This window comes from Mchenga conophoros, linkage group LG11 (assembly GCF_057382185.1).
Source record: "Mchenga conophoros isolate Kocher_MC1m ecotype Shallow Benthic linkage group LG11, M_conophoros_male_GT1.1, whole genome shotgun sequence".
NCBI classification, from domain to species: domain Eukaryota; kingdom Metazoa; phylum Chordata; class Actinopteri; order Cichliformes; family Cichlidae; genus Mchenga; species Mchenga conophoros.
In genome coordinates this window covers 30,904,810-30,928,289 of record NC_140536.1, presented here as the reverse complement: position 1 = coordinate 30,928,289, position 23,480 = coordinate 30,904,810, and the positions used below count along the sequence as shown (strand labels likewise).

General features: G+C 40.3%; 1 protein-coding gene across 4 annotated transcripts in view; it reads left to right on the top strand.

Moving 5' to 3' along the window:
- Positions 1-23,480, top strand: part of bbs9 (Bardet-Biedl syndrome 9) — a 174,599-nt gene that overhangs the window by 103,362 nt on the left and 47,757 nt on the right. For all 4 annotated transcript variants that reach the window (XM_085292468.1, XM_085292470.1, XM_085292469.1 and 1 more), the window contains one exon: positions 7,526-7,636. In XM_085292468.1, the coding sequence (XP_085148594.1) occupies positions 7,526-7,636 (111 nt within the window). The remainder of the gene's footprint in view (positions 1-7,525; positions 7,637-23,480) is intronic.

Genomic DNA, 23,480 nt, shown 5'->3' with positions numbered 1-23,480 from the left:
AACATCTTTTGCATGTTCAGTATTTTTTATGTCTAGTTCTGTTTGACCAAAACCAACCAAATTTAGTTTAAAATTGACAGTTCGATTCTTTTCAGTCAAGACATGTTCTGTCTTATAAAAAGAAGTGGTTAATTCCTGGAAATCTGCATATTTTGCTGGTGTGATTTATCAGTGAAGATGTGGCCTAATAGCATAGGGGACATGACAGTACCTGGTGGTGCCAAATGGTTTTCCAGGACCATGTTTGCTTGTTTGCTTTTTATTTATGCACATTCTAGGGTCTAGGGACAACGCACTTTAATCAGCATAATTAATCAGTGTATGAATATGCAAGTCATAGCCGCAGTGTTTAGTTTAAATTCTTGTTCCCTTGCCAGATGTTAAATCAGCTCATTTGAGTTTACTGCAGAGTCAGTGCTGCTGACACTTACTGTCCAGCAGTTTTAAGGTAAACGTGTAAATGTGCATGGCCACATGAGGAAGTTGTAATCCTCCACCTACACCATGAGATTTGTGGATCCATTTGTTTTTGAGAATTAGTACTGTACTGTGTGTGTGTGTGTGTGTGTGTGTGTGTGTGTGTGTGTGTGTGTTAGAGAGAGAAACAGAGAAAGAGGTCTATAAAGTGTTAAAGGCATGTTTATAAGTGATTATAGTGATTACAGTAATTCGGCGCATAGTTCAGTGGAGCCGAAGTCGGTCAATAAAGTGTGTGTGTGAGAGAAAGACAGAGAGAGGAGAGAGTGAATGTGTTTGTATTTACGTTTTCTTGTCATGCGGTCTCTCCTTTCTCTTTTGGTCTTCTGCCAAAATTGACACAGATGTAGACACCACATACACACACACACACACACACACACGCTGCACTGCAGTAAACAGGCGTTCGCTAACCCTGTCAGATGTTGCTTTTTCACCCGGCCGTAAACATGCACACTTGTTTACGTTTCCAACAACACCGACAGCAACCGTTTTACTCCAAGACCACAGAAACACACACAAACGCATACACACTGAAATACCGCACAATAAGTCTCACTTCATTGGTAGGGAAACCCAACAAAACACACACACACACTTCTAAGCACATTATCGTCTCTGCTTGTCTTTTCCAGAAGTATAGAGAAGGGAGGACCAGGTTTGGTTCATGCTGGTTGGTCAAATGCTCAAAATCTGGTTGAAGGCAAACTTTAAAATCTTCGTGGATTTCATTTAAAAAATAAAATCTGTTGCAGTATGCAAAATGTATGAATGAGTTGAGCACTTAATGAGAATAGAGCCCATTTGGTCAATGGATAATGAAATATCTCTCTTGTAATAAATTCTTGTTCTGGACGTCACTTCAGCTACTGGAAAATTACAGGAGGTGGAACGGGCCGTGGAGTGGGAGCTCAGAGAAATCTGGTGATGCATATCCCATATACACTATAAATACTAGTATTCCAGTTACTAATTACCGGTTGCTATTTACACAGGCGGCAATGTTTAGAAACACAAACCAGCAGTTTTTTAAAAAGGTTAATCTAGTTTTACTGTAACCATTGATCTGACTTGTTCCACTGTATGTTTTGGTTTATTGGTTTCTGCGTACTGTAGTCTGTGAAGTATAGATCTAAATCTTGTAGTATAGTAGCATATGCAAGCCAGATATAACAATTACAGTATATCAATACATAAAGGACATATTAGGAACATTAGTATATTCCAACTGGGTGTGTAGTTTTATCTGGCTAACATGTATCCCACCGTATCTCTTGTTGTCTATATGTTTCTCGCTGCGTCATTTGACCTTGTGTCTTACCCTGATGACATCATTTGGACCAATTTGAAGCTTCAGCAGCTGTACTTTGTACACATACACACACCTGCTGAAATCAGGACTGTTTATCACATAGTTCATTAGTCAGCGCGCTGTCAGCATAGCTCTTCCTTCAGCTAAAGAGGTGTGTATATAGATGCCTGCTCCCACCCACACACATACATACACTATCTAAACAAGATGACAAGATGAAGAGTTATTTGACTGCATGAGCAATATTTTTTTTTCCACAAAAAACTCATTATTGTCGTCAATCCCATCTGTGTGCTATGTCCTGTTTATTCTGGTGGTTTCTTTACTGAGGAATCTGCAGTTCATCTTGTATATTAGTCTTTTTTTTAATCAATGGCTGATCTCTTGTTTATCTTATTCTGTTGTACACTGCTGTTGTTGTTTCTCTTCTCTTTTTACGTTATGCCCCATGTTTCACTAATGAATCAAACCCTGTTTTATTTCTAGCATTTAGCATTTTAACATCCTCACTTTTTTCTTTCTTTTACACTCCTCTCCTAATGAACTCAGAAGAGATTGCTTATATTCACAGTCCAGTTAAAGCAAGCAGACACTCTATACACACACACACACACACACACACACACACACACACACACACACACACACACACACACACACACACACACACCCCTATAGCACAAGTGTGTCGCAGTTATTTTCACAGTGTTCCACTGGTAGCTGTGGTTTGGGGCCTGCATCTATTTTAGACTTAAAGAGAGAGGAAAAGATGGGCTGTGTTTGCATGAGCATGCACACACATGTATGTCTGTGTGTGCACGTGGAAGGTCAGAAGACACAGCAGAGATTGAACTACATGCACTGTGTGTAAGTGTAGGTCATGTTTTGTGTGTGTTCTTGTTCAGCTGTCTTTGTTCTCTTGCTGTGGTGTTCAAATTGAAGAGTTTTCCTCCACAATGCTATATATAAAACAGCAGAGTTCTATTTTTAGAAGAGATTGAACAGTTTACTGAAATTTGTTTAGTAATTCACACTTCGAGTTAGACTTTGTTTTTTAGGCAGAAAACTATAAGTATTCTTTCCTGAGCTGTTAAATATTCGTTGCCTAAAATTGCTTGTTTACATTTGTTTTTAGTTTTTAGTGATTTTATTGCAGTAGAAAAAAAATGTTTGCGGGAACGACTCATAATGGGGGTTTTTTTCGAGGTGCTTTTGCCGTACTCATATGTGGTTTGTAAGTTTAGACTGTGAAGACTAGACAAAAGATACCAGGTGTCTGATTCAAGCACACAACTTTTTTTAAAGAATCACACTTCCTGGATTTTGATGTGTGTTTTCAAAAGAATGTTGCTTTGAGGCTGTGTGTGTGCAGAAATGTGCAGGTCTAATGTACTGAACATTTATATATATGTGCGTACAATTATGTATATTGACGGGGGGAAGAAACGTAAAAGCCCACAGCCAAATTGCTGGTAACCACAGCGGCATAGTATCACCCCCATCTTCAAACCGCAGCCCAGAATAAAGCAGGAATGCACTGGTGTCTCCGTACTGCAAACCAAGAAAGAAATGTCTATTGAAAGCATCTTAACCCCTCAACCAAGCTGCCCAAACTGTTCCAAAACTGTCCTAAAGCAGCCCCAAACTGTCACAGACTGGCCCAAATGGTCCCACGCCGTCCCACAATGTCTCAAATCATCACAAAATGGCTTAAACTTTCTTCAAGCTGTCCTCAAATTGTTGTTAAGTGACCCAAACCATTCCCATATATATACAAACAGATCCACAAATGCTCAGATTGTCTCTTAGGCTGAACACATTTTCCAAACGTCCCAGACAATTTCCCCAACTATGTCTCCTAAACTTTTCTTGTACCTCCTAATAAGCGCTAAACTTCTATTTGTTTTGGGTTTGTTTGTTTTTTTCAGATTCAGGAGTTGTGTAGATATTTATTGTGTACCGGTAAGCACAGAAAATAGAAGCTCCATTGTGTCTTTAACAGGCAGAAGAGCTGACCATGCCGTTCCCATTTGGGAATCCATTCAGAATGAAGTATAGATTATGATAACTGTTATTTATACTGCTAATACTACTCATGCTTACACTTTTTCTGCTATTGCTAGTAGTAGTAGTAGTAGTTATATACTTGTTATTATAGTTTGTGGGTGGCCTATCCAAACAATGATTAAATAGGCAGTCACATCTATTCTATATTCTATTGCTAGTCTAAATCTTAAGATTCTCTAAAACTGATAGCTCATCAAATGAGATAAATATAGACTAACTGTAACAGAGCACAACGTCACAACTCTAACCAGGTGGTATAATACCTACTATTTACAGAATGAGGGACAGGCTGGAATGTGTTGGAGGTCAGTGGTAAGAGACAGTCTGTGTGTTTCAGAGTAAGTTGCTCCAGAGGTGGGCTATTTCCTTACCTTATGTTGATGTGAGAATGAGGTTAAAACACATACACACACCCACAGATCCACACATTCCCCGTGAAATTGTAAGACAGCCTTAGAAAAACACCTTCCCAATTAAGAGTGAGGCATATCCCATTTCAAACAACTGGGAGTGTGTGTGTGCGTGTGTGTGCACGCCTCTCTGTGCATGTGAAGCCACAGGCTGTGCTCTCACCAAAGAGAACAAGATTGGCTTTAGAAAAGGCCAGGATAAATATTAGAGAGGACTTAGGATAATCTGCACTCACACATACTCACACAGATGTAGACTCGGTGGGGGAGATGGAGACACACACATTCTCAGACACCTTAAGGTAGACACTCTGCTCTCATACATGCACAGACACACACACAAGACAAAGGAACAATGTGTGGCGTGCACATTAAATGAAAGTACCGTGAAACTGGACAGATTCCTCAGGGAGCCGCAGAAATGGGGAGAGAGGAAAGGATAATAGGAAGGAAGGAAGTGAACGAGGATCAGAATATGGGAGGATGAGAAATAAAGTTGGAAGGAGACAGAAAAAGAAGGGAACTGAAGAAAAGAAAAAGGGATGAGGAGTGGACAGAGAATGACAAAAAGAAGTAAAGGAGTGGAAAGAACGAAAGATCAGATGGCGACAGGGATAAAAAGAGGAAGAGGAGACAGAGAGGGGAGTAGAGGAATGAAGAAGCGATGAAGAGGAGACAAAAAGGGAGGGATGGAAAGGGAGGGGGAGGCTTGATGAGGAGACTGTGAGGTAGGACAGAGAGAGACAAGGCGTCCAATTCATCGGCCTCAGGAGCTCCCTAAATCCACACTGATCCATGGGATTCTAGCAGGGATTTCGTCACGCAGACACAATCACTCCTCTCACACATCCAGGTTCTCTCTCTCTCACACACACACACACACACACACACACACACACACACACACACACACACACACACACACACACACACACACACACACTTTAAAACCTGATGTTTGATGCTGTTATTTCATTGCTACATTTACCTTTCTCTGAAACATCTTGAAAGATTTTGTTTATATTACATATGTTGGTGCAAATATGTGTTGGTCATATGCTGGTCAGATGTCTATTCATATTAATGTACAGAATTCACCTGCTTTTGCACATGTCTCAACTCTGTATATTTTTATATATTTTATTTATTGTTTACTCTATTTAATTTGTAAAATATGTGTACACACACACACACACACACACACACACACACACACACGTAGAAAAATATTTAGTATACACATCCAGAAATGCATATACTATTATATATTGTACATATATTTATTAGTTTCAGATGTAGCCATTCTTGTATTTTGCTTGTTTACATTATTGTATTTTGCACAACTCTGTTGCTTGTGAAGCTCGCACACAAGAATTTCACTCACATGTGCTGTACCAATGTACCTGCACATGTGATGTGACAATAAAAGTGATTTGATTTGATTTGATTTGACTTGGTACATTTACAAATGCAAATTTTCAAGAAAACGTATTGTTAAATAACTCTTGCTTCGTAGTTCACATTTGGTTTAGATTTGCATTTCTTTGTCTTTCTGCTTTTAGTTTGTTGGTAGTTCTGGGCACTTTCAGTTTTGTATTCTGGCTCCTTTCTCTTCATGATTTTATTCTCAGTCCTGGTTCAGTCTCCTTTTATAATTTGCACTTACATTTCGTTTTCCTGCCCTCCTGTGTTTTCTCTGTCAAGTATGCATATTTGTTCTCGTGTTTAATTACTTTCCGTTTTATTTTGTTAGTCTTTTGTCTCTTATGCTTTGTATTTAGTTTTACATGCCTTCGCGTGTTTTCTCAATTAGTTTCAGCTGTCCTCCCAGGTGTCTCCTGTTTCCCCTCATCACCTTGTATTTATTCTCTCAGTTTGTCTCAGTTCTTTGTCACGTCCTCCCTCATTCCCCATAGTTTTGTGTATTTAAGCGCTGTGTTTCTCTGGTTTTTGGATGCCTTGTTTCTACTCGGAGTTTGTTCTGTATTTTGTTCAATTTTAGCATTAAAGCTGTCTCTCGTGTCCTGCATTCGCCTCCACCTTTTGCCTGCTACATAGCAGCAGGCCTACATAACGTTATTAACAATTCGGAATCATTATAAACCATTAGAAATGAAAATGCAAAAACAATGTTCAACTTATAGGAAAAGAATGCTAACGGTGACATCTTAAATATGGTATGAGTCCTGTCTCGTCAGCTACTTCCGCTGATTGTTATACATGTCTTTTCTGTTATTTGTAAATGTTGATTTAAATAGAAAACGTAAGACTAAATAGCTTAATTATTACCCAATTGCTATGAAATGTGATTTGGTGCAACATTTTGTTACAGGTCAGACACTATAACACTTGGATTATTACCAATCATAGGGGCTTTAATTGGGTAACATATAAATGGCTTCTACAGGCCAAAGACATTAAATTGGTGGGGTTAGGTTAACTGGTGATTCTAAATTGCTGTCCAGGGTGTACCCCGTCTCTTGCCCTAAGACAGTTGAGATGGGCTCCAGCCCCCATGCGACCCTGAATTTGATAAGCGGAAAAGGATGGATGGATGGATAAATTAAGATGGAAATGACTGAAAAAACAGCCACACCCATCGTTTGCAGCAACCACTTGCAGAGTTTTACGTTGATAATCGTTCATTGGACAAAACATGCAAATTTTTATATGTATCACATGTACACGAACATTCAAACATTAGGTTGGATTTACGTGCATAAAAATGATAGTACATTCCCTCGATCATGCAGTTTGTGGATACAAATACACAGAATAACTGCAATGTATTTGAAGTAAATATTTTGATCGATTGCAATATAGATATTACAGATCTGTGTACCCTAGGCAGTATATGGGCTAGATTTCATCAAGTTTGAACATGTTGTCTAGGGTTAGGAGTTTGGGAAAAACATGCAGACATACTTATGCTTTTAATGTGTAGGGAAGGATTAGCTACTTTGTATTTAGAACACATTAGTTACTAAGTAATGAATGTAATGAAATAATATAGGAATTCCTAGTTATTCCATACATTGACAATCTAATCAGGACCGCAACTGTGCTGCTCCTTGGATACAAAGATTTATGTTGTTCTGGCAACCCAATGGCTTTGCAGCTCAGAGGATCAAAACTGAAAGCAAACTTTATCTTCACAGACACTGTGTGTCATAACAATGTGTTTTTAAGAAAAAAAGAAGGAAAAAAAGACTTGTTGAACTTATTTTTGTAATGATTTTCCTTCATATCTTTCACTCAGGAGGTGTTGAGCCCATAGCAGAGCTGGCTGGTGATGGGGAGGAGATTGAAGTTCCACAGGAGGCGACCAAGTTCATTAAGAAGAAACAGCCATCTAAGAAAACCAAGAAAGGTAGGATCACAAACTCTATTTCCTTCTTTTGTCTCTTTATTTGGAGCTGGATATTCTCCAGCTCTTAGGCTCATCCGTGGCTCTGCTTCTTCTTGTCACACTTCCAAGCAGCCCATATCATCCCAGCAGTACATCCGCTGCATTGCTCCCAGTTTTTTACTGAATCCTAACCGGAGGCCTGACAGTGATATCTGTTCTCTGTCTGTCACACTGTTGTAATCCACCTCTGTTTTCCTCACAGCATCATGCGCTTTCTCATCTGTTATTTGTATGTAACGCTTTGACTGCTGTTGGCTCGTGGTCTGGAGAATCTGCATGGTTTTGATTCTGATCTGTGCCAAAAGATCAAATCAAACAGCAAATTTGGTTCTTCGGCTACAACACAAATAACTGTGCTTCCTTAGGTTTGTTGATTGTTTCTGTTTAAACCTGTCTCGCGCAGTTTTGTTGGTGTGACTTACAGTATGGGCAAAGTTTTAGATTAATGCTAACAGCTAAATCCTGGCTGGCCTTCTTCCATTGCTGAATTGCTTACAGCAGGCAGTGGATTTATATTTTTTTGAAAATGTACTAGAGAACAGTTCCACCAGACTGGCAGGTAAGGTTTTGATCCTGGTTATAAAACAAAAGTCTGGAGTGTCTCTTTCAATCAGAATGATTGGAAACCCCCCCCCCCCCCACATTATGACAGGAGATGTTAGATCATGTCCATCTGGTTTACAGTTACCAGGACTTCACTCTCATTTTGTGCTGGGTGTTGGTTGTATTAAGTTCTCACTTTCTTTCCATCCTTCTGGCTCGGCTCTGAGTCTGTTCTTCTATCTATGAGCCTGCACAGGAAATATCTGATTAGAAGAGAAGATATGTGGTCTTGAGTAGAGCTGTGTATTGTGACTATATTTATTGTTCTAATCAAGTGAGTTCTCCTTTCATTCTCTTCCTGCGATTCATCATCCTTTTATTTCTTTTCATTCAAGTTTTTTTCTTCTTTCCTTTCCTCTCTGCTTTTTTCCCCTCTCTCAGTTACTTACCAAATTAGTTTAATCTGCGATGATATAACACATCATTTGAACCCACACAGAAAGACACTGGCCTTAACACAAAAACAATAAATACATATTGTTTCCGAGCTCCTGCCTTTGTCACACATACATATACACACACACATGGACCCACATACCCAGCCTCCTGCCAGAAAGGGGCTTCTGGTTTGCATTGAGTACAAATCCGAGTTTTATGACAGTTTGTCTTTTCTAAACCAGGGTGGATAGATTCTCTTTGATGAGCTCTACTTTCGTTAGCGGTTGGGGTGGACGTGTGTGTTACCGTGCACGTACGTGTGCACGCGTGCGGTTAATCCACTCAGGCGTCACCGCTAATGAGAAGGGGAGGTGTGGGAGACACCGAGAAGGCGACACAGGGATCATTAGATACCCACACATATACATACAGTACAGCTATACACACTCACGCACGCTGACACACACACGCACACGCACAGCCAGCTTGTTTGTCAGAAGTCTGTGCTCTCTGAGCTTAGATATATGGCTTTCAGGCACACAAGGGGGTAGATGTTGAGGGTATGATATGCCTTTGTTCTTAAATGTGTTTCGGCACTTTTTAAGTCTTGAAAATTCAAGTCTACCATAAAGGAATTACAATCAAGAAATATATAAATATTACAAATAAACATGTATTTTTGTTTAGAGACTTTAACAATTTCACCTTACTAATTGCAAAAATTACAACGACAAAAAAAATATCCAACAGTTGCATTAATTTTGAAATGATGTGACTTAAAGAAAAAAAACACTTTGGTAAACTGCAGCCTAGGAATGACTAAATGACTTAAGCAGATCATTTATATTTCCTCTAAATATTTCTTTCCCATCATGAATGCACTCTTTCCTCAACGAAGGTTTCTTTAATTACTTTATTTATGTAACCCCTCAAACCTCACCAAAATATGCATGTGACATAAAATCTCATTGTATTTTAAAGAAATACTTGGGATCTGCTTTTTTCATTAATTGTGGTTACATGTTTAAACCAAACCAGCTTTGCTGTCTTTGAAATGTGCCAGCTAAAAGCATATAGGCACTAAATTAGACTAGAAAATGTCTGTGTTCTCTCCTGTCCTCAACCTGGAGCAACAAAGTTTTTTTTTTCTTGCTTTTGTGAGCCTGTCTGATAAAAGTGCTCACTATTTCACAAATGTGATATCTGTAAGTATCAGTATATTGAATTACTATATTGCATTTCAATGAGCCAGTGGGAAACTGTGAGTAAATGAATCAGGAAATACTGATGTGAGATTTTATGACTGTAAGCAACAACCCACAGTTACCAGCTGTGTGTGGACTGGAGCCCAGCAGGATCAGAGGTCACTTGCAGTGGCGATGCACCCTGCTGCCGCCAACCTGCTGCTCCGGAACAACTGCTCATTTTCTGAAAGCAGTATAGCACTTGTAATATTGCATTTATTAGCTGCACTGAGCTCATATTGTCTGTCTGATGAGCCAGAGGTTTTATATCAAAACAGAGACTTAACAGTGCTTCCCTTCTGTGGCTTTCTCTCTTTCTCCCTCTCTCTCTCTCTCTCTCACACACACACACAGACACACACACACGTCACTTTTGCCAGACATGATTGAAAAAAGCAAAATGAAAATTAGTAATGTTTGTCATGGAAACCTCCACAGCAAGTCTGTGGTTTGCGCTTAAATTGAGAAGAGGAAGGAGGGACGAAGGGAATGAGGGAAATGATTTAGGGAAGAGAGGAAGGGGAAAGGAGGGAGTGGGGGGGGGGGGGGTTCCATCATGTCCAGACTTGTCCTGTAGCTGCCACTCCTCCTCCTGATCAGACAGAAAGACAGAGGGAGAAAATAAGAAACAGCAGTGGCTTGTAAAGCCCTTTCACATAATAATGTGATTGTTTATTAAACTTTGGAGTGAAAGTCTCTGCAGTCTGTTGGTGTTGCTCAAGGACATTTCAGCATAGAGGATGTTTCCATGTTTAAAGGCTTAACTCGGGAAAACACTGCCTGCAATTCACTATAACAATTCACTGTGCCACCACAAAAACTAATTTTGTTAGCATCATGCTTAAGTCGTTACAAGATTATTTTTTTATGCTTCATGCACAAGCCTACATGAGGTTTTGAGTGTTTATTCTTCACATCCTTGTTTTGTGTTGAGTCAGTGACCTTTGTTTCTGTCAGCTCGTATAAATAAGATGATGCTGAAAACAAACACATGGCACAAATAAACATAAGGTTTCTTTCTCTTTTTTTTTTTTTACCCAAATATGAACTTTACCAATGACCATTAATCTTTCAGTACTGCCTTGTGCAAAAGCAGATAATTCAGTTTATTTGTCATAGCCACTAGTGCTTAGAAAATAACCTGAAGCTGAGCGTCCTTAAAACAAAAGAACTCATAATAGACTTCAGAAGGCTCAGACAGGTCCACTCCCTTCTCATTATAAATGGTGAATGGGTAGAATCTGTCAACCTTCGTTTCTGGGCAGATCTTACCTGGACCCACAACAGCAATGCTCTGGTAAAGAAGGCCCAGCAGCAGTTGCACTTCGTGGATTCCTGGTTGTTTGATACACATGAGCCATAACTGAAACACGAAGGCGGCGCAGAGGGTAATTAACACCGCCAAAAAAGGTCATTCACTGCCCTCTGCCACCCCTGGAGACTATCGCCAGATCCTCCCGTCTCAGGAAAACCAGGGCCATCGCAGGTGACCCCCCTGCACCCCCGCCCACAATCTGTTTGACCCGGTCGGTGCCTCAGGCTAGTCAAGTTCCACACCTCCACCTGTCAAACAGCTTCTTTCCCTGGGCCTTTCTGACCGTCAATAACCACTATCACCCCACACCCCACCCATGCCCACCAACCTCACCAATCTGAGCCATGGTCTGAGTTACCCTCATCACTCAGGTCACTCACACATACTCTAGTCAGACCAAGTCTTTTCTTTGCACTACCTATTTATTTCTGCTGTCTACTATCTATATTTTATTCTGACACAGTTGGTGTGGAGCACCAACTATTCAAGAACACAATATTGTATTGTATTCTGTTCTATTCTATTCTAAATTTTACATCACTTGGTGGCTGACCTGGAGTAAATACTGTATCTGTGGTATCAGATGTGCCATCTGCTTATTACATATCATGCCAGTATATTGGTGATCTTCTGTCAGTGGTTTATGTCTGGCCCAACACGTACAGTAGTATTTTTGTCTTATGGTGGCAAAATGCCAAAACTGCCTTTGGGTAGAAAGGCTAGCTCGTAAATCCCATAAAACTAAAAAGCAGGGTGGTAGAGAACAACTCAGCTTAAAGCCCACATGATGCAGACAAAGACACACACAACTACCTCCGTCTTCCGCCTACCTGTCTATGACTTAAAAGTAATTAGGCACTGTGCCAAAGCCCACACTACACACAGGCCTTTCTGTTAGAGTGCATGGCAGCCGGAAAGCACATTTGGTTGACTTGAAAGGCATCAAAAGGCATCTGAGAGCAGGACAGAGGAGGAGAGAGAGGGTGAGAGAACAGTGGAATAAACTCTCTTTCCTTTCCTTGAAAAGGTGGGATGAAAGAGAGATGAAAGAGAGAGTGTCTACCTTCTTCTCTTTCCTGGTGCTGCATCTTTTTTTGTTGTTGCTCTGCTGCTCCACCCCTAAAGCCCACCTGGGATCACAGACATGATCCAGAGCAAGGACACACACACACACACACACACACACACACACACACACACACACACACACACACACACACATGCACATATACACAAATGACAACTTGTAGGCACATACAACCAACTAGGAAGCTAAATACAGATTGTGTGAACACACACATGCATTTTTACATATCTTTCTTTATTAGAAGAGGAGATTGGACTTGAACTCAGCCCTAACTGTGAGTTCGGTCTCTTACCTCATTTCTCTCCTCGAGTCAGTAGAGGATTCATTAGGTACAGTGTCAGTCTGTGGTCATTGATCTTCTTTAGCCACACCATTATAGATTTATGTTATTAGCAGCAGCAATTAGCAACCATGATAGGGCCTTGACCTTTTTTACTCAGATCTTCAGAAATCCTGGATGTGTATACTGCCATCAAACATCAGCCCTTAACTCCCACAATCATTAGCGTGTTCTATTGGTTATCGATAAAGGTCATTCTGGCATGTCAGTATTGCTTGTGCATCTGGCAGTTTGCATTACCTATTTACTTTCACCCCTTTGAATGTACTTTCTGTATTAGCTTGAAAAGGTTTGTCGATTATGCCTTGAATCCAGATAAAGGCTGTTGCACATTATTGACTCTTTGTAACAGTTAGAAAGAAACAAAAACGAGTGGAAAGAAAATCTGCATTCACACATGAGGTCTGGACAAAATCCAAATCATGTTGCTCTTTCTCACATGTAGAGCACAACAAGGGATTTTCCATCTTAGATGGATTCCCACTATAGGACACTTTACTCCCACTCACTGTGTGAATTTGTGCTGAGTTTGAATCCAGTCGGTCATTACACAAGGGAGCTGCAAGATAGAGTTCATTATAATTTTTGTCATCCTGCTGATTTAGACATTTGTATTCCTAATAATGTCTGCATTGCATTTGTGAAAACCCCTACAGATGAGACAAGCGGATGAATCAGCCTTCAAGGTTATCAGTCATGTAAAATTCCCAATGAAAGGTACCCTGTTTCAAACAAGACATCCTAGTAAGTAAACACAATTAGCATTTCCCTGTGTTCACATCATCTAAAGAACTGTGAAAATGTGTCTAATAAATCAGCAATTCAAAAATAAACAAAACAATGCACACATCAAAGACAGCAAATGCGTTTCTTTGTACTTTGCAGCTGAGCAGCTCAATATTTTAGTCAACATTTCATTGCTTGGCTCATCAGCAAGATGTGTTGACAGGAAAACAAGTAATGTTCAATTCAGAGATGTTTTGAAGCTCTTTTATGTGATGATTTGGAACAGAAAAGCTTGTAATCCACACGACTATGTGAGTCTTTAGTTTTTTGGCACATAGTGTTCTTGTATTCACACACCAAGTTGGCCATGCTCCATACCTTCATCGCCGAGGTCGCTGCAAGGTGCTGTTTGTTGGTAACCCCTGAAATAGATGTTGGACACCAGATGTCAAGTCAGCCATGAAGAGGCTGAGGAAATAATCCTCCTGTGCTTAGTTAGGTTGTGGGAATTTGTGGTGGCCAACAGGTAGGGGCAGGTTAAAGGTAGTGCAGCTTTGGCAGTAGCTGAAACAGACTTTTGGTCATCCTCAAAGCGATTCAGGCAAGTTGTCAGGTTGCTAAGGAGAGGGAAGGGATGTTCTGCCCACATGTTGCAGTCAGGCTAAAGTGCTGCTTAACTCACATGGGGGCGTAGTTAATCACCGACAAGAATACCTTCTGATATTGTATGCTGAGGTACTGTACTCTTTTGTATAATATATTATACTGAGATCTCCTCAGTTCTGCTTAATCCCATCCTGTTTGTATAACACTGGACCACCACACAGATCAGACAAGCATCAACCTCTTCGGGGCTCTTGAGGCAGTCAGAGTTTGCCCAAGCAGTAGACTTGTTGATTGTTGATTCTGAGAGACCTCTTCGGGGTCTCTCAGACCCCGAAGAACACCCTGAGAGACATGGTCAAACGCCATGTCTCTCAGGGTGTTCTGTGGTCTGTGCTTCCAGACTTTTAAGGTGTCGGACTTCTTACAGGTTATTCATACCTTGTAAAACCATAGTGAGAGCATGGCTGTCATTACCAACAATAAGTCTGTATTTTCTGAATTCTCTCAGGGCTGCTCTTTGTCACCTGAATTTCTAGGTATAGCCAAAGGGTGGAAGGTTTGGCAGACTCAATATTCTGTCTTTTCTTTTTGTGGATGATGTGATCCACTTCATTTGAGTGGTGACCTCCAGCTTATGCTGGGGTGGGTTGCAGTAAAATGAAAAGTGGTGGGGATAAGACCTAGCACCTCTAAATCATTGTAACTATCTGTTGTGGCAAAGAGAGAAAGCAGGGGCAGGTTAAGGGTAGTGCAGCTTTGACTGTAGCTGAAACAATAAAGTTAATGATTTACTGGTTAGTCTTCGTACTATCACTCATGGCCATGAACTTTGGAAAGTGATTGAAAGTATAAGCAGAAAATGAGTAGAATTACAGTTTGCTCATCAGCAACTTTTGAGTATGTAGGTGTCTATATTTAGGAATTTAATTTTCAATAGTTTCAAGGTGGTTTCAGGTCTTGTATATGATTCACACAACATGTGAATAGCTCAGGTGGCAGAGCAGGTCAGCCACTAATCAGAAGGTCGGTAGTTCGATCCCAGGCTGCCTTCTGGCTGCATGCCAAATATCCTTGGGCAAGATACTAACCCCATGGTGGTGGTCAGAGGGCCCGGTGGCGCCAGTGTCCGGCAGCCTCACCTCTGTCAGTGTGCCCCAGGGCAGCTGTGGCTACAATGTAGCTGCCATCACCAGTGTGTGAATGTAAAGCGCTTTGGGGTCCTTAAGGACTAGAAAAGCGCCATACAAATGCAGGCCATTTACCATTTACCAAATGATACTTCCACCGAATTTACATGCAGACAGATGAATAAATCTACGCAAGCATACGCATCCATTGCAGCTTCCTTCCCAAGTAAGTTGTGTTGTCAGCGACAGAGTGACGCCACGCAGGTAATGAAACTTGTAGTGGCTCAGTGAGAACCAGTGTTAAGAAACCAGAGGAAACTTGTACTAACATGGCTGAAATACACAGTCCTGCTGTGTCAATCTGTCTGTCAGACTACAGAAGCACGGTGAACAGAGCTATCAACTTACTGTCACACAGGGTGGCTGCTACTCACATCCAGAAGCTGCACACACATGCACACATCACTCCCAGCAGGCAGGTTTCCTCATCCTGAACAGGATTCTCTGGGGCTGTGGCCAGAGTTTCTGACCCAAGGATTTCTGTTGTAGACGTGTTCACGGTTGTTGATGGGTGTGACAGATAGAGGTCTGGATTCCCAGCTCACCCCCCATGAATAAAAACACAGACAGAAAATGAGCCCTTGTCTGGCCTTCCATACATACTAACTCACACACACACACACACACACCAGGGTTAATGTTAAGTGTCCTTACAGATGGAAAGTAAAATATGTGGCTGATGACTCTAGCCTTGAATGTTGGATGTGCATGTGGAGATGAAGTATGTGTCAGTGTAAATGTTTAATGGTGTTTATGGTCTGTAAAAATGGGTGTGGTCATTACTCAAGTTAAAACCTCTAATCTGTGGGTAAGGAAATGCATATTGCTTGGGGGGCACATGTTTTATAAAGTTACAACTTTATGAGCTTGTTAATTATTGCCACTGGTGACGGACACTATGATAGCACATTAATCATCCTCCTTGCAGTCTGATTTACTCTTTGTATATGTGTATAGATTAGTAAATTAGTTACATGAGAGCAGATTATCCAAATGTAAAATGTCTTGCTTAACTTTCCATTTTTGATTTTTAAGATTTCATGTTATGTTTTTAAATTCTTTAGTGGGTTGGCACCAAAATGTCTTACTGATCTCTTAGCATAGTATGCCTCTTTGAGATCACTGAGGTCTGCTGACCAGTTACTCCTCCATGTCCTAAAGACTGGACTTAAGAACATGAGGAGATCAGCTTTTCAGCCACAGAAGCTGTATAGTGAGTTTGGCTGATGTTAGTGACAAGGTGACTGTGGGGGAGGCAGGTTAAGACCTAAACAAAGGACTCCAAAAGCACCAAGTAAAACTCAAAAAACACTTTATTGCTGAAGCTTACAAAGGGAATATGACAAAGTCCAGGAATGAATGAATAAACTTAAGGAAGCTAACTAGGAACACACGAAACAAAAAGCAGACAGTCTAGAGAGGGAATACACGTCAAAGGGCAAGGGAAGCCTGAGACAATATATACACACCACACAGTAGTTAATTACAGGAGATGGAAAACACCAGGGAACACAGCTGACTGGAATCTGACTAAAAAGAGCAGAGGTAAACACAACACACAGGATGAGGAAATAAAACAGAAAATAACAAACAAAGACCAGGACTAAGATGTGAACTTGACACAGTTACAGGAGATACATAAACATGGAAACATGACTGACTGGAGAAACAGAAGAGGATCACAAAAGATGATAACTAAAGATTACATAACCTAATGAGGAACACAGACTGAAGCACAAGCCAACATTATACTGATAGGACTGGATGCTGAGCTACATCTCAAAATCCAAAGGGAAAAAATCATTATCTCGCAGAAAACTCAAAACATCACAAAACTCTAAATGCTGGGTTAGGACCGTGACAGTTGGCATGAGTGGCCACCTTGCACATTATTAAAAATACACCTTAAAACTAATTTTTATTCTTGGCTTTCAACCCAAAGTAAGAGTTGACACTTACTTAAATGGTTGTTTTTTTTTTAATCCGTTTGATATATTTATTGATGTGTGTGTGTCCATGTGTGCATAGTGCATCTGATATTTTATTATATAACCCTCCTTTTATCTATACAGTTCTGTGGTTAGCTTTGTTGTTTTAAATGTGCTTCATAAATAAGTAAAATTAGATTGGAAATTTTTAAATATTGTTACAGTGGTGATTACTTGTTTTTAACATGAATGTTTGGGGTCTTTTTGTTGTCTGTAAGCACAGCCACGATCAACCACCTACTATTCAAAACTTCTGTTTCCAAGGAGCAGCCAATCAATTTTTCAGTTCAATTTAATTTTATTTATATAGTGCCAAATCACAACAACAGTATTGTACAGTAGATCCTACAATAATAGATACAGAGAAAAACCCAACAATCATATGACTCCCTATGAGCAAGCACTTTGGCGACAGTGGGAAGGAAAAACTCCCTTTTAATGGGAAAAAACCTCCAGCAGAACCAGTCTCAGGGAGGGGCGGCCATCAGGGTTTTAATAGTTTTGCAATTTTCATTAGTCTTTATTTTTATTTAGTTTTGACTTCAGATTTTCAATTTTATATCAGTTTTAATTAGTTTTTACCAGTTGTTTGCTAGTTTAGTTTAGTTTTAATTTTTTTGAAAATCCTTAGTTTCAGTTTAGTTTTGATTAGTTTCAGTTATAGTTTTAGTTGTGTTTGCAATAATTAAGTGTAACAAAATCCCAGTTTCATCATATCAGTCATTCTCTTCTGCTTATCCTTGGGTATGTTGCTATTCCAGCTACCATACCCTGCACCCTGGACAGGTTGCCTGTCTGTCACAGGGCTAACACGCAGAGACAGACAACTCACATTCCCACCTATGGGTTCTTTAATTAAATAAATAAATAAATAGGGAAGATGAACAACCATTGATACCAGGCAACGATAAAATGTATGTCTTGGCCCCAATGAGACTATTAACTCTTGCAGCACCGGGTGTTCATAATTTTGGTTCAAGTGAATTGATAAACTTTTTGAAGGCAATTGACTCACACAGTTATGTAGATATCCCAGACCTGTTGTCTCGGGATGCATCACGCTGCCTTGCCTGGGGTTAGCGTCTGTTTCTGGGGATGAGGGTTGAGTGTGCTCCCTTACCTTCTCAAGGTAAGCTAGTTTAGCCTTCTTGTGTGAGCTTTTCAAGTGCACTTTAAGGTTTGTGGGATTTTTTCCCCTCATAATTTGTCTCTTTCCACTACAAGACACTTGCTTTATCCAAAACACAGTCATATTCAAAATAATACCAAATTGGACTCTGGCGCTTTCTCCCGACTTTTCCTGACATGATTCTGCGCGTGGACGGAGCAGCAACACAGACGACTCGACTAACGTACTGCCACCTGCTGGCATAATGAGACAGCAAGAAAAAAATCTGGAAACTAAACTTCATTTTCACCCTTGACTATTGTATGACACGCACACATCAATGAAAACTAAACACATTTTTGTTATAAATTCAGTTAATTTTAGTTAGTTTTGTGAACACTCATTGCAGTTTTGGTTAGTTTTCCTTTTTTTATTTTTTTTTTATTTCCGTTAACAAAAATGTTTTTTCACTTCTAGTTTTCGTTATTTCGTTAGTTTTCGATAACGATAATAACCTTGGCGGCCATCGACCGGTTGGGGTGAGAGAAGGAAGACAGGATGAAAGACATGCTGTGGAAGAGAGACAGAGATTAATAATGGGTATGATTCAATGCAGAGAGGTCTGTTAATACATAGTGAGTGAGAAAGGTGACTGGAAAGGAAAAACTCAATGCATCATGGGAATCCCCCGGCAGCCTACATCTATTGCAGCATAACTAAGGGAGGATTCAGGGTCACCTGGTCAAGCCCTAACTATATGCTTTAGCAAAAAGGGAAGTTTTATTTTTTTTATTTTTTTATTTTTTTGCCTGTCCCGTTTGGATCTTTAGCCATCAGAGTTGTTGTCTGAAGGCCAAAAAAGATGCCAAACAGATTTACTTTACCAAGTGGATCATCATGGCCTTGACATATTGGTCCATTCGATTGACCTTTATTATAATTATGTATTTATTTGATTTGATTTTTGGTTGTTACCGACGGGACAGACATGACTGGGGGATAGGACAGGGAGGAAGAATGAAAGAAAGAGAGGGAGAGAAAGAAAAATAGAGGGGAGAAGAGATGTGAGAAATGGGGGAAGAGAAAAAAAAAGAAAAACAAACAAAACACCTGGATCACCTCTATGGAGATAAAAAAAAAATAGAAGAGAAAACAAACAAAAAAGAGTAACATAACAAACACAACGCCATCACAATAAACTAGTTAACAGTAGATAACAGTAGATGCTAAATATTACATGTTATTGTGCAGCACGCAAGATTGACAGCGCACAATGTGCTTTCACGTAGCAGCCAAGAAAGGTGTAGCTTGTGTCTGTGAACACCTGTGTGGATCAGCATGCTTGTATTCAAAAGGTTTCTCCATGTAACGATCTGCTAGGGAGTGTGGGGCCATAGCCCCATGCCCCAGGGCATGAAGCAGGTATGGAAGAGATCCAGGCCCCAGACATCCAGAGGCCCCAGAGTACGAGGACCCAAGGAGGACCACCACAGGGGCAACCGTGCCACCCTCCTGGGAAAAGCCGAGGAGAGCCCCAAACGAGAGGTCACCCAGCAGCCACGGAGCAGAGGCCAGAGGGGGTTGCAGTGACGTGCCCGCGGGCTCTGCTGGCAGCCAGCTGTGCCAGAGAGGACCGAGCCTCAGGCCCAGAGGCCTGAGGGCACCCCACCCCCCGGAAGAGGCCCAGCCACAGGCGCCAGGCCCCGCCAATCAGCCACCAGGAGTGAGTTGGTACATACATGAGTGCCCAGCCCCAGACACCAAGAACCACCAACACACCAACGTCTAAGGGGATCAGCCACTGGCAGGGAGTGTGGTGAGGAGAGATAGGCCTCCATACCTCGGAGAGCCTGAGATATTCCCAGAGAGGTGGAGTGTAAGACCCAACCTATAGACACAGACGAACAGGCCTAATCTTAAAAGTAGAGATAGTGTCTGTCTCCTGAATCCAAACTAGAAGCTGGTTCCATAGAAGAGGGGCCTGAAAACAAGGCTCTCCCTCCAATTCTACTTTTAAAGACAGTTGGCTTATGGGGGGTGGCCTTAAGAGGAGGCCAGCTAATTCGGATCGATTTGGTGGATGAACGACGGACTACACCAAAGCACATTTTAACAATATATAGCAATATAACAAGCCGAGTAATAACAGTAGTAAAGTTACTGCAAAGAACTACAAAATCTGAATATTTGAAAGTTAGAATGAATTGTTTAGGCCTCCATTATCTCCTTTATGGAAAGAGCAAGACATTGTGGAATGTGTGCAAATGTCTGTTTGTGTTTGTGCACATGAGCGACTGTGTATTTGTGCATAAAACCTGCAGCAGATTCACTGCAGTTCTTCTTACACTTGTTTCGTGTCATCCCATAATGCAAATTGAGGTTAGCAGTGTTCCTATTCCTGCCAGCACAACCAGTAACACAGCAAACTGGCCAGACCTGTGACCTGTCAGCCAAATTCACCATGACTTAAAAGATGAAACATTTACGATTTGCATGCAAACCAGTGATAATAATTCAGCTGTGGATTGGTTCTGGTACTTTGCTGGAAGAAAAAAAAATTCCCCTTCTGTGTTTTTAGATTTAGAGGCACGTTGGAGTGCCACAAGAGTTTATATTTTTGCCTAATCGGGGGTTACATGGCATTTAAATTAGTGTGGCGTGTTCACTAAATTACAGCTGGGTTTTAAACGCGTGTCCCCGAAGTCAAACATGTCAAATGGGTGTTCTCAAAATAAAACTGCTTTCTTCCCTTATTCCAAATCATCACGTGTGTGCTCCTCCAGTCCAGCTTGGTGTTGTTTGTGAGCTCTACACATCCAAATGTTTGTCAACCAATTTAACGTCCAATCTTCCGCAGTTGTCAGTTCCTAGAACTATAGTGTAAGTCCCTCATATCCAACTCGGGAATTCATTTGAACCTCAATCAGATTCTCTCTTTCCCAACAAAAACTCCTACATTTTCTTGATTTCCTGTTTTTTAACATCTTGATAAAACTATATTTAAAACTATTCTTAAATTTATTTTTCCAAGGGTCAAATGTAAACCAAAGTATGAAACCATCTGTCATCAAAATACCCATCAAAAGGCTACAAGCGTTTCCTTTTAGGCAACATTTTTCTCAGGTTATTTAAAAAAGCCAGAGAATTAAGAGAAAACATTTCCAAATATGTTCATTTAGTTTCCTCACCAAAAATGAGGGTTTATTTATGAAAAAAGTGAAACCATATCTGAGGTCACTGTCAGAGATAAGAAGCAATTGCAGAAGGAACAGAGACTCCCCTCTTTGATCCTAACTGCACAGGAAAGAAAGGTCATCCCATCATCGCTCTGACCTCTTGTCTGCTTTTAATCTCCAGGCTTGTAACTTGTCAACAACATTTTTAGGTAGCAACATTTGCTCTTATACTGTAACTCCTAAGCTTACGCATGCCAACAAAATCCCCACCGCATGGCTATCAGACCATCTCATGAGCTATTTGTTGGCTGCGGTTGTGTTGACGGAGCACTGATGAGATGCTTGGCTGTTTAATGTGTATGTAATGTTCCACTAATGTCTCTGCAGCAGCTTTATCTGATATGCTATTCCTGGTCAGAAGCTAATGCTCGCAGATATAAATGAGGACGCTGTTCCAAATATTTGTTGTTTGGTCGGGTACCAGGTTGGACTAATGCATATGGCCTTGTTGGACCCTGTAATGGAAAGTTCAAGAGTTTTAAGCCTTTTAATAGCCATTAAGTCCTGTCATTGACCTTGTGTTGGGATAGCTCATTCAGTGGTATTTGTGTTGGAGATGGTGGTAAAGTTCTGTAAAAGCAGGATTCTGGAGAGTGTCTTGAAGCTTTTTTTTTTTTTTGGGGGGGGGGGGGGGGGGCTCTGCTAAGATGATGCAAAGAACAGCTCAATTAGTTTCTCATGCAGTAATAAATCGTATGCTGCTCATTTAGATGGAAAAAAAATGTCTCCTGGCATTTCTCATTTCTTATCACAGCCTACTGATACAGTAATACATATTAATAAAATGTGAGACTGTCAAAAAAAAACTTGATCGATTGGTTTAAAGTTTGCTGGGTCTTCATCAGCTCATGATAACACATTAATTACATGTACTACTCTAGTCACATTTTAGGCCGAAGGAAATAGGTTTTAATACATCGCCAACAGATACCAAATCATTGGTATCGCACTGATATAAACATTGAAAAATGTATGAGACTTACATGTTGTATTTATACAGTGAAATTAAGTCGTTATGGTGTTTTCATTCAAAATAGGATATGTTCTGTGATACACAGTTTCAGTAGGTTTCCTTCCACATTACTAATTACTGGTAATTAATTACTAGTTACTAATTACAAGCAATTAATGTGCAATATTGAGGAAATTTTAAAACGGGAAATCTTGATTTAATGGCAAGTTGGGTAATTGCCTGATTTTTCTTGAAGCACAAGAGCTATAATGGCCAAGCATCCAAACATAAATTCTGACAATTATAGAAGCAGACTTTTCATGGAAACAAATTATTGTAATTTTTTTTCTTCTGTTCTTTTAAAATACGATGCATTCTGTCATACACCATAACAATTTATTAGCTTTCCTTTAGGTTAAATAGTGAAGTCTAATAGACTTTTTATGGCTTAACAGTCAAATAAAAAAATTAACCAATTAATGTGTGATATCAAGTAACTTTTGATTCATAGTTATATAGTCTTAATGTGTTCAAAACACACATGTTTTGGCATCTCCAAAGATTTCATCTATCAACAAACCAGCATCACATTTTTTGAGTTTCTCTGGTTTCAATAAGGAGAAAGAGGGAATACTTGAACGGGAAAAACAGCCACTTTGGGAAAAATATATCAACTCTTATTAAGCCGGTATGATGCAATAGGGAGTTTCATCAAAGCAATCTAATTAATCAAAGGCGTGTTGATAAGTTTCTGTAAATTATAGCTAACAGAGACTGGGAGAGAAGGAGGGAGGGAACAAAGAGGAAATAGATTTTGGGAAGAGGTTTGGAGGGAGAAATAGGGAGAAAAGGAGGGGCAGGAACTATTCTGGCTATGATAGTCATCAACAAACCAGACAGTCTTTCAGAGGTGGAAACCCAGATGTGTATATGTGTGTTTCCCCTCAGGTCATGTAACATGTGGTAAGGAGGCTGTGCTTTTGCGGTAGTGTCCATTCAGGCTCTTGTTCCTGGGGGAACCTTCCAGAAGGAATG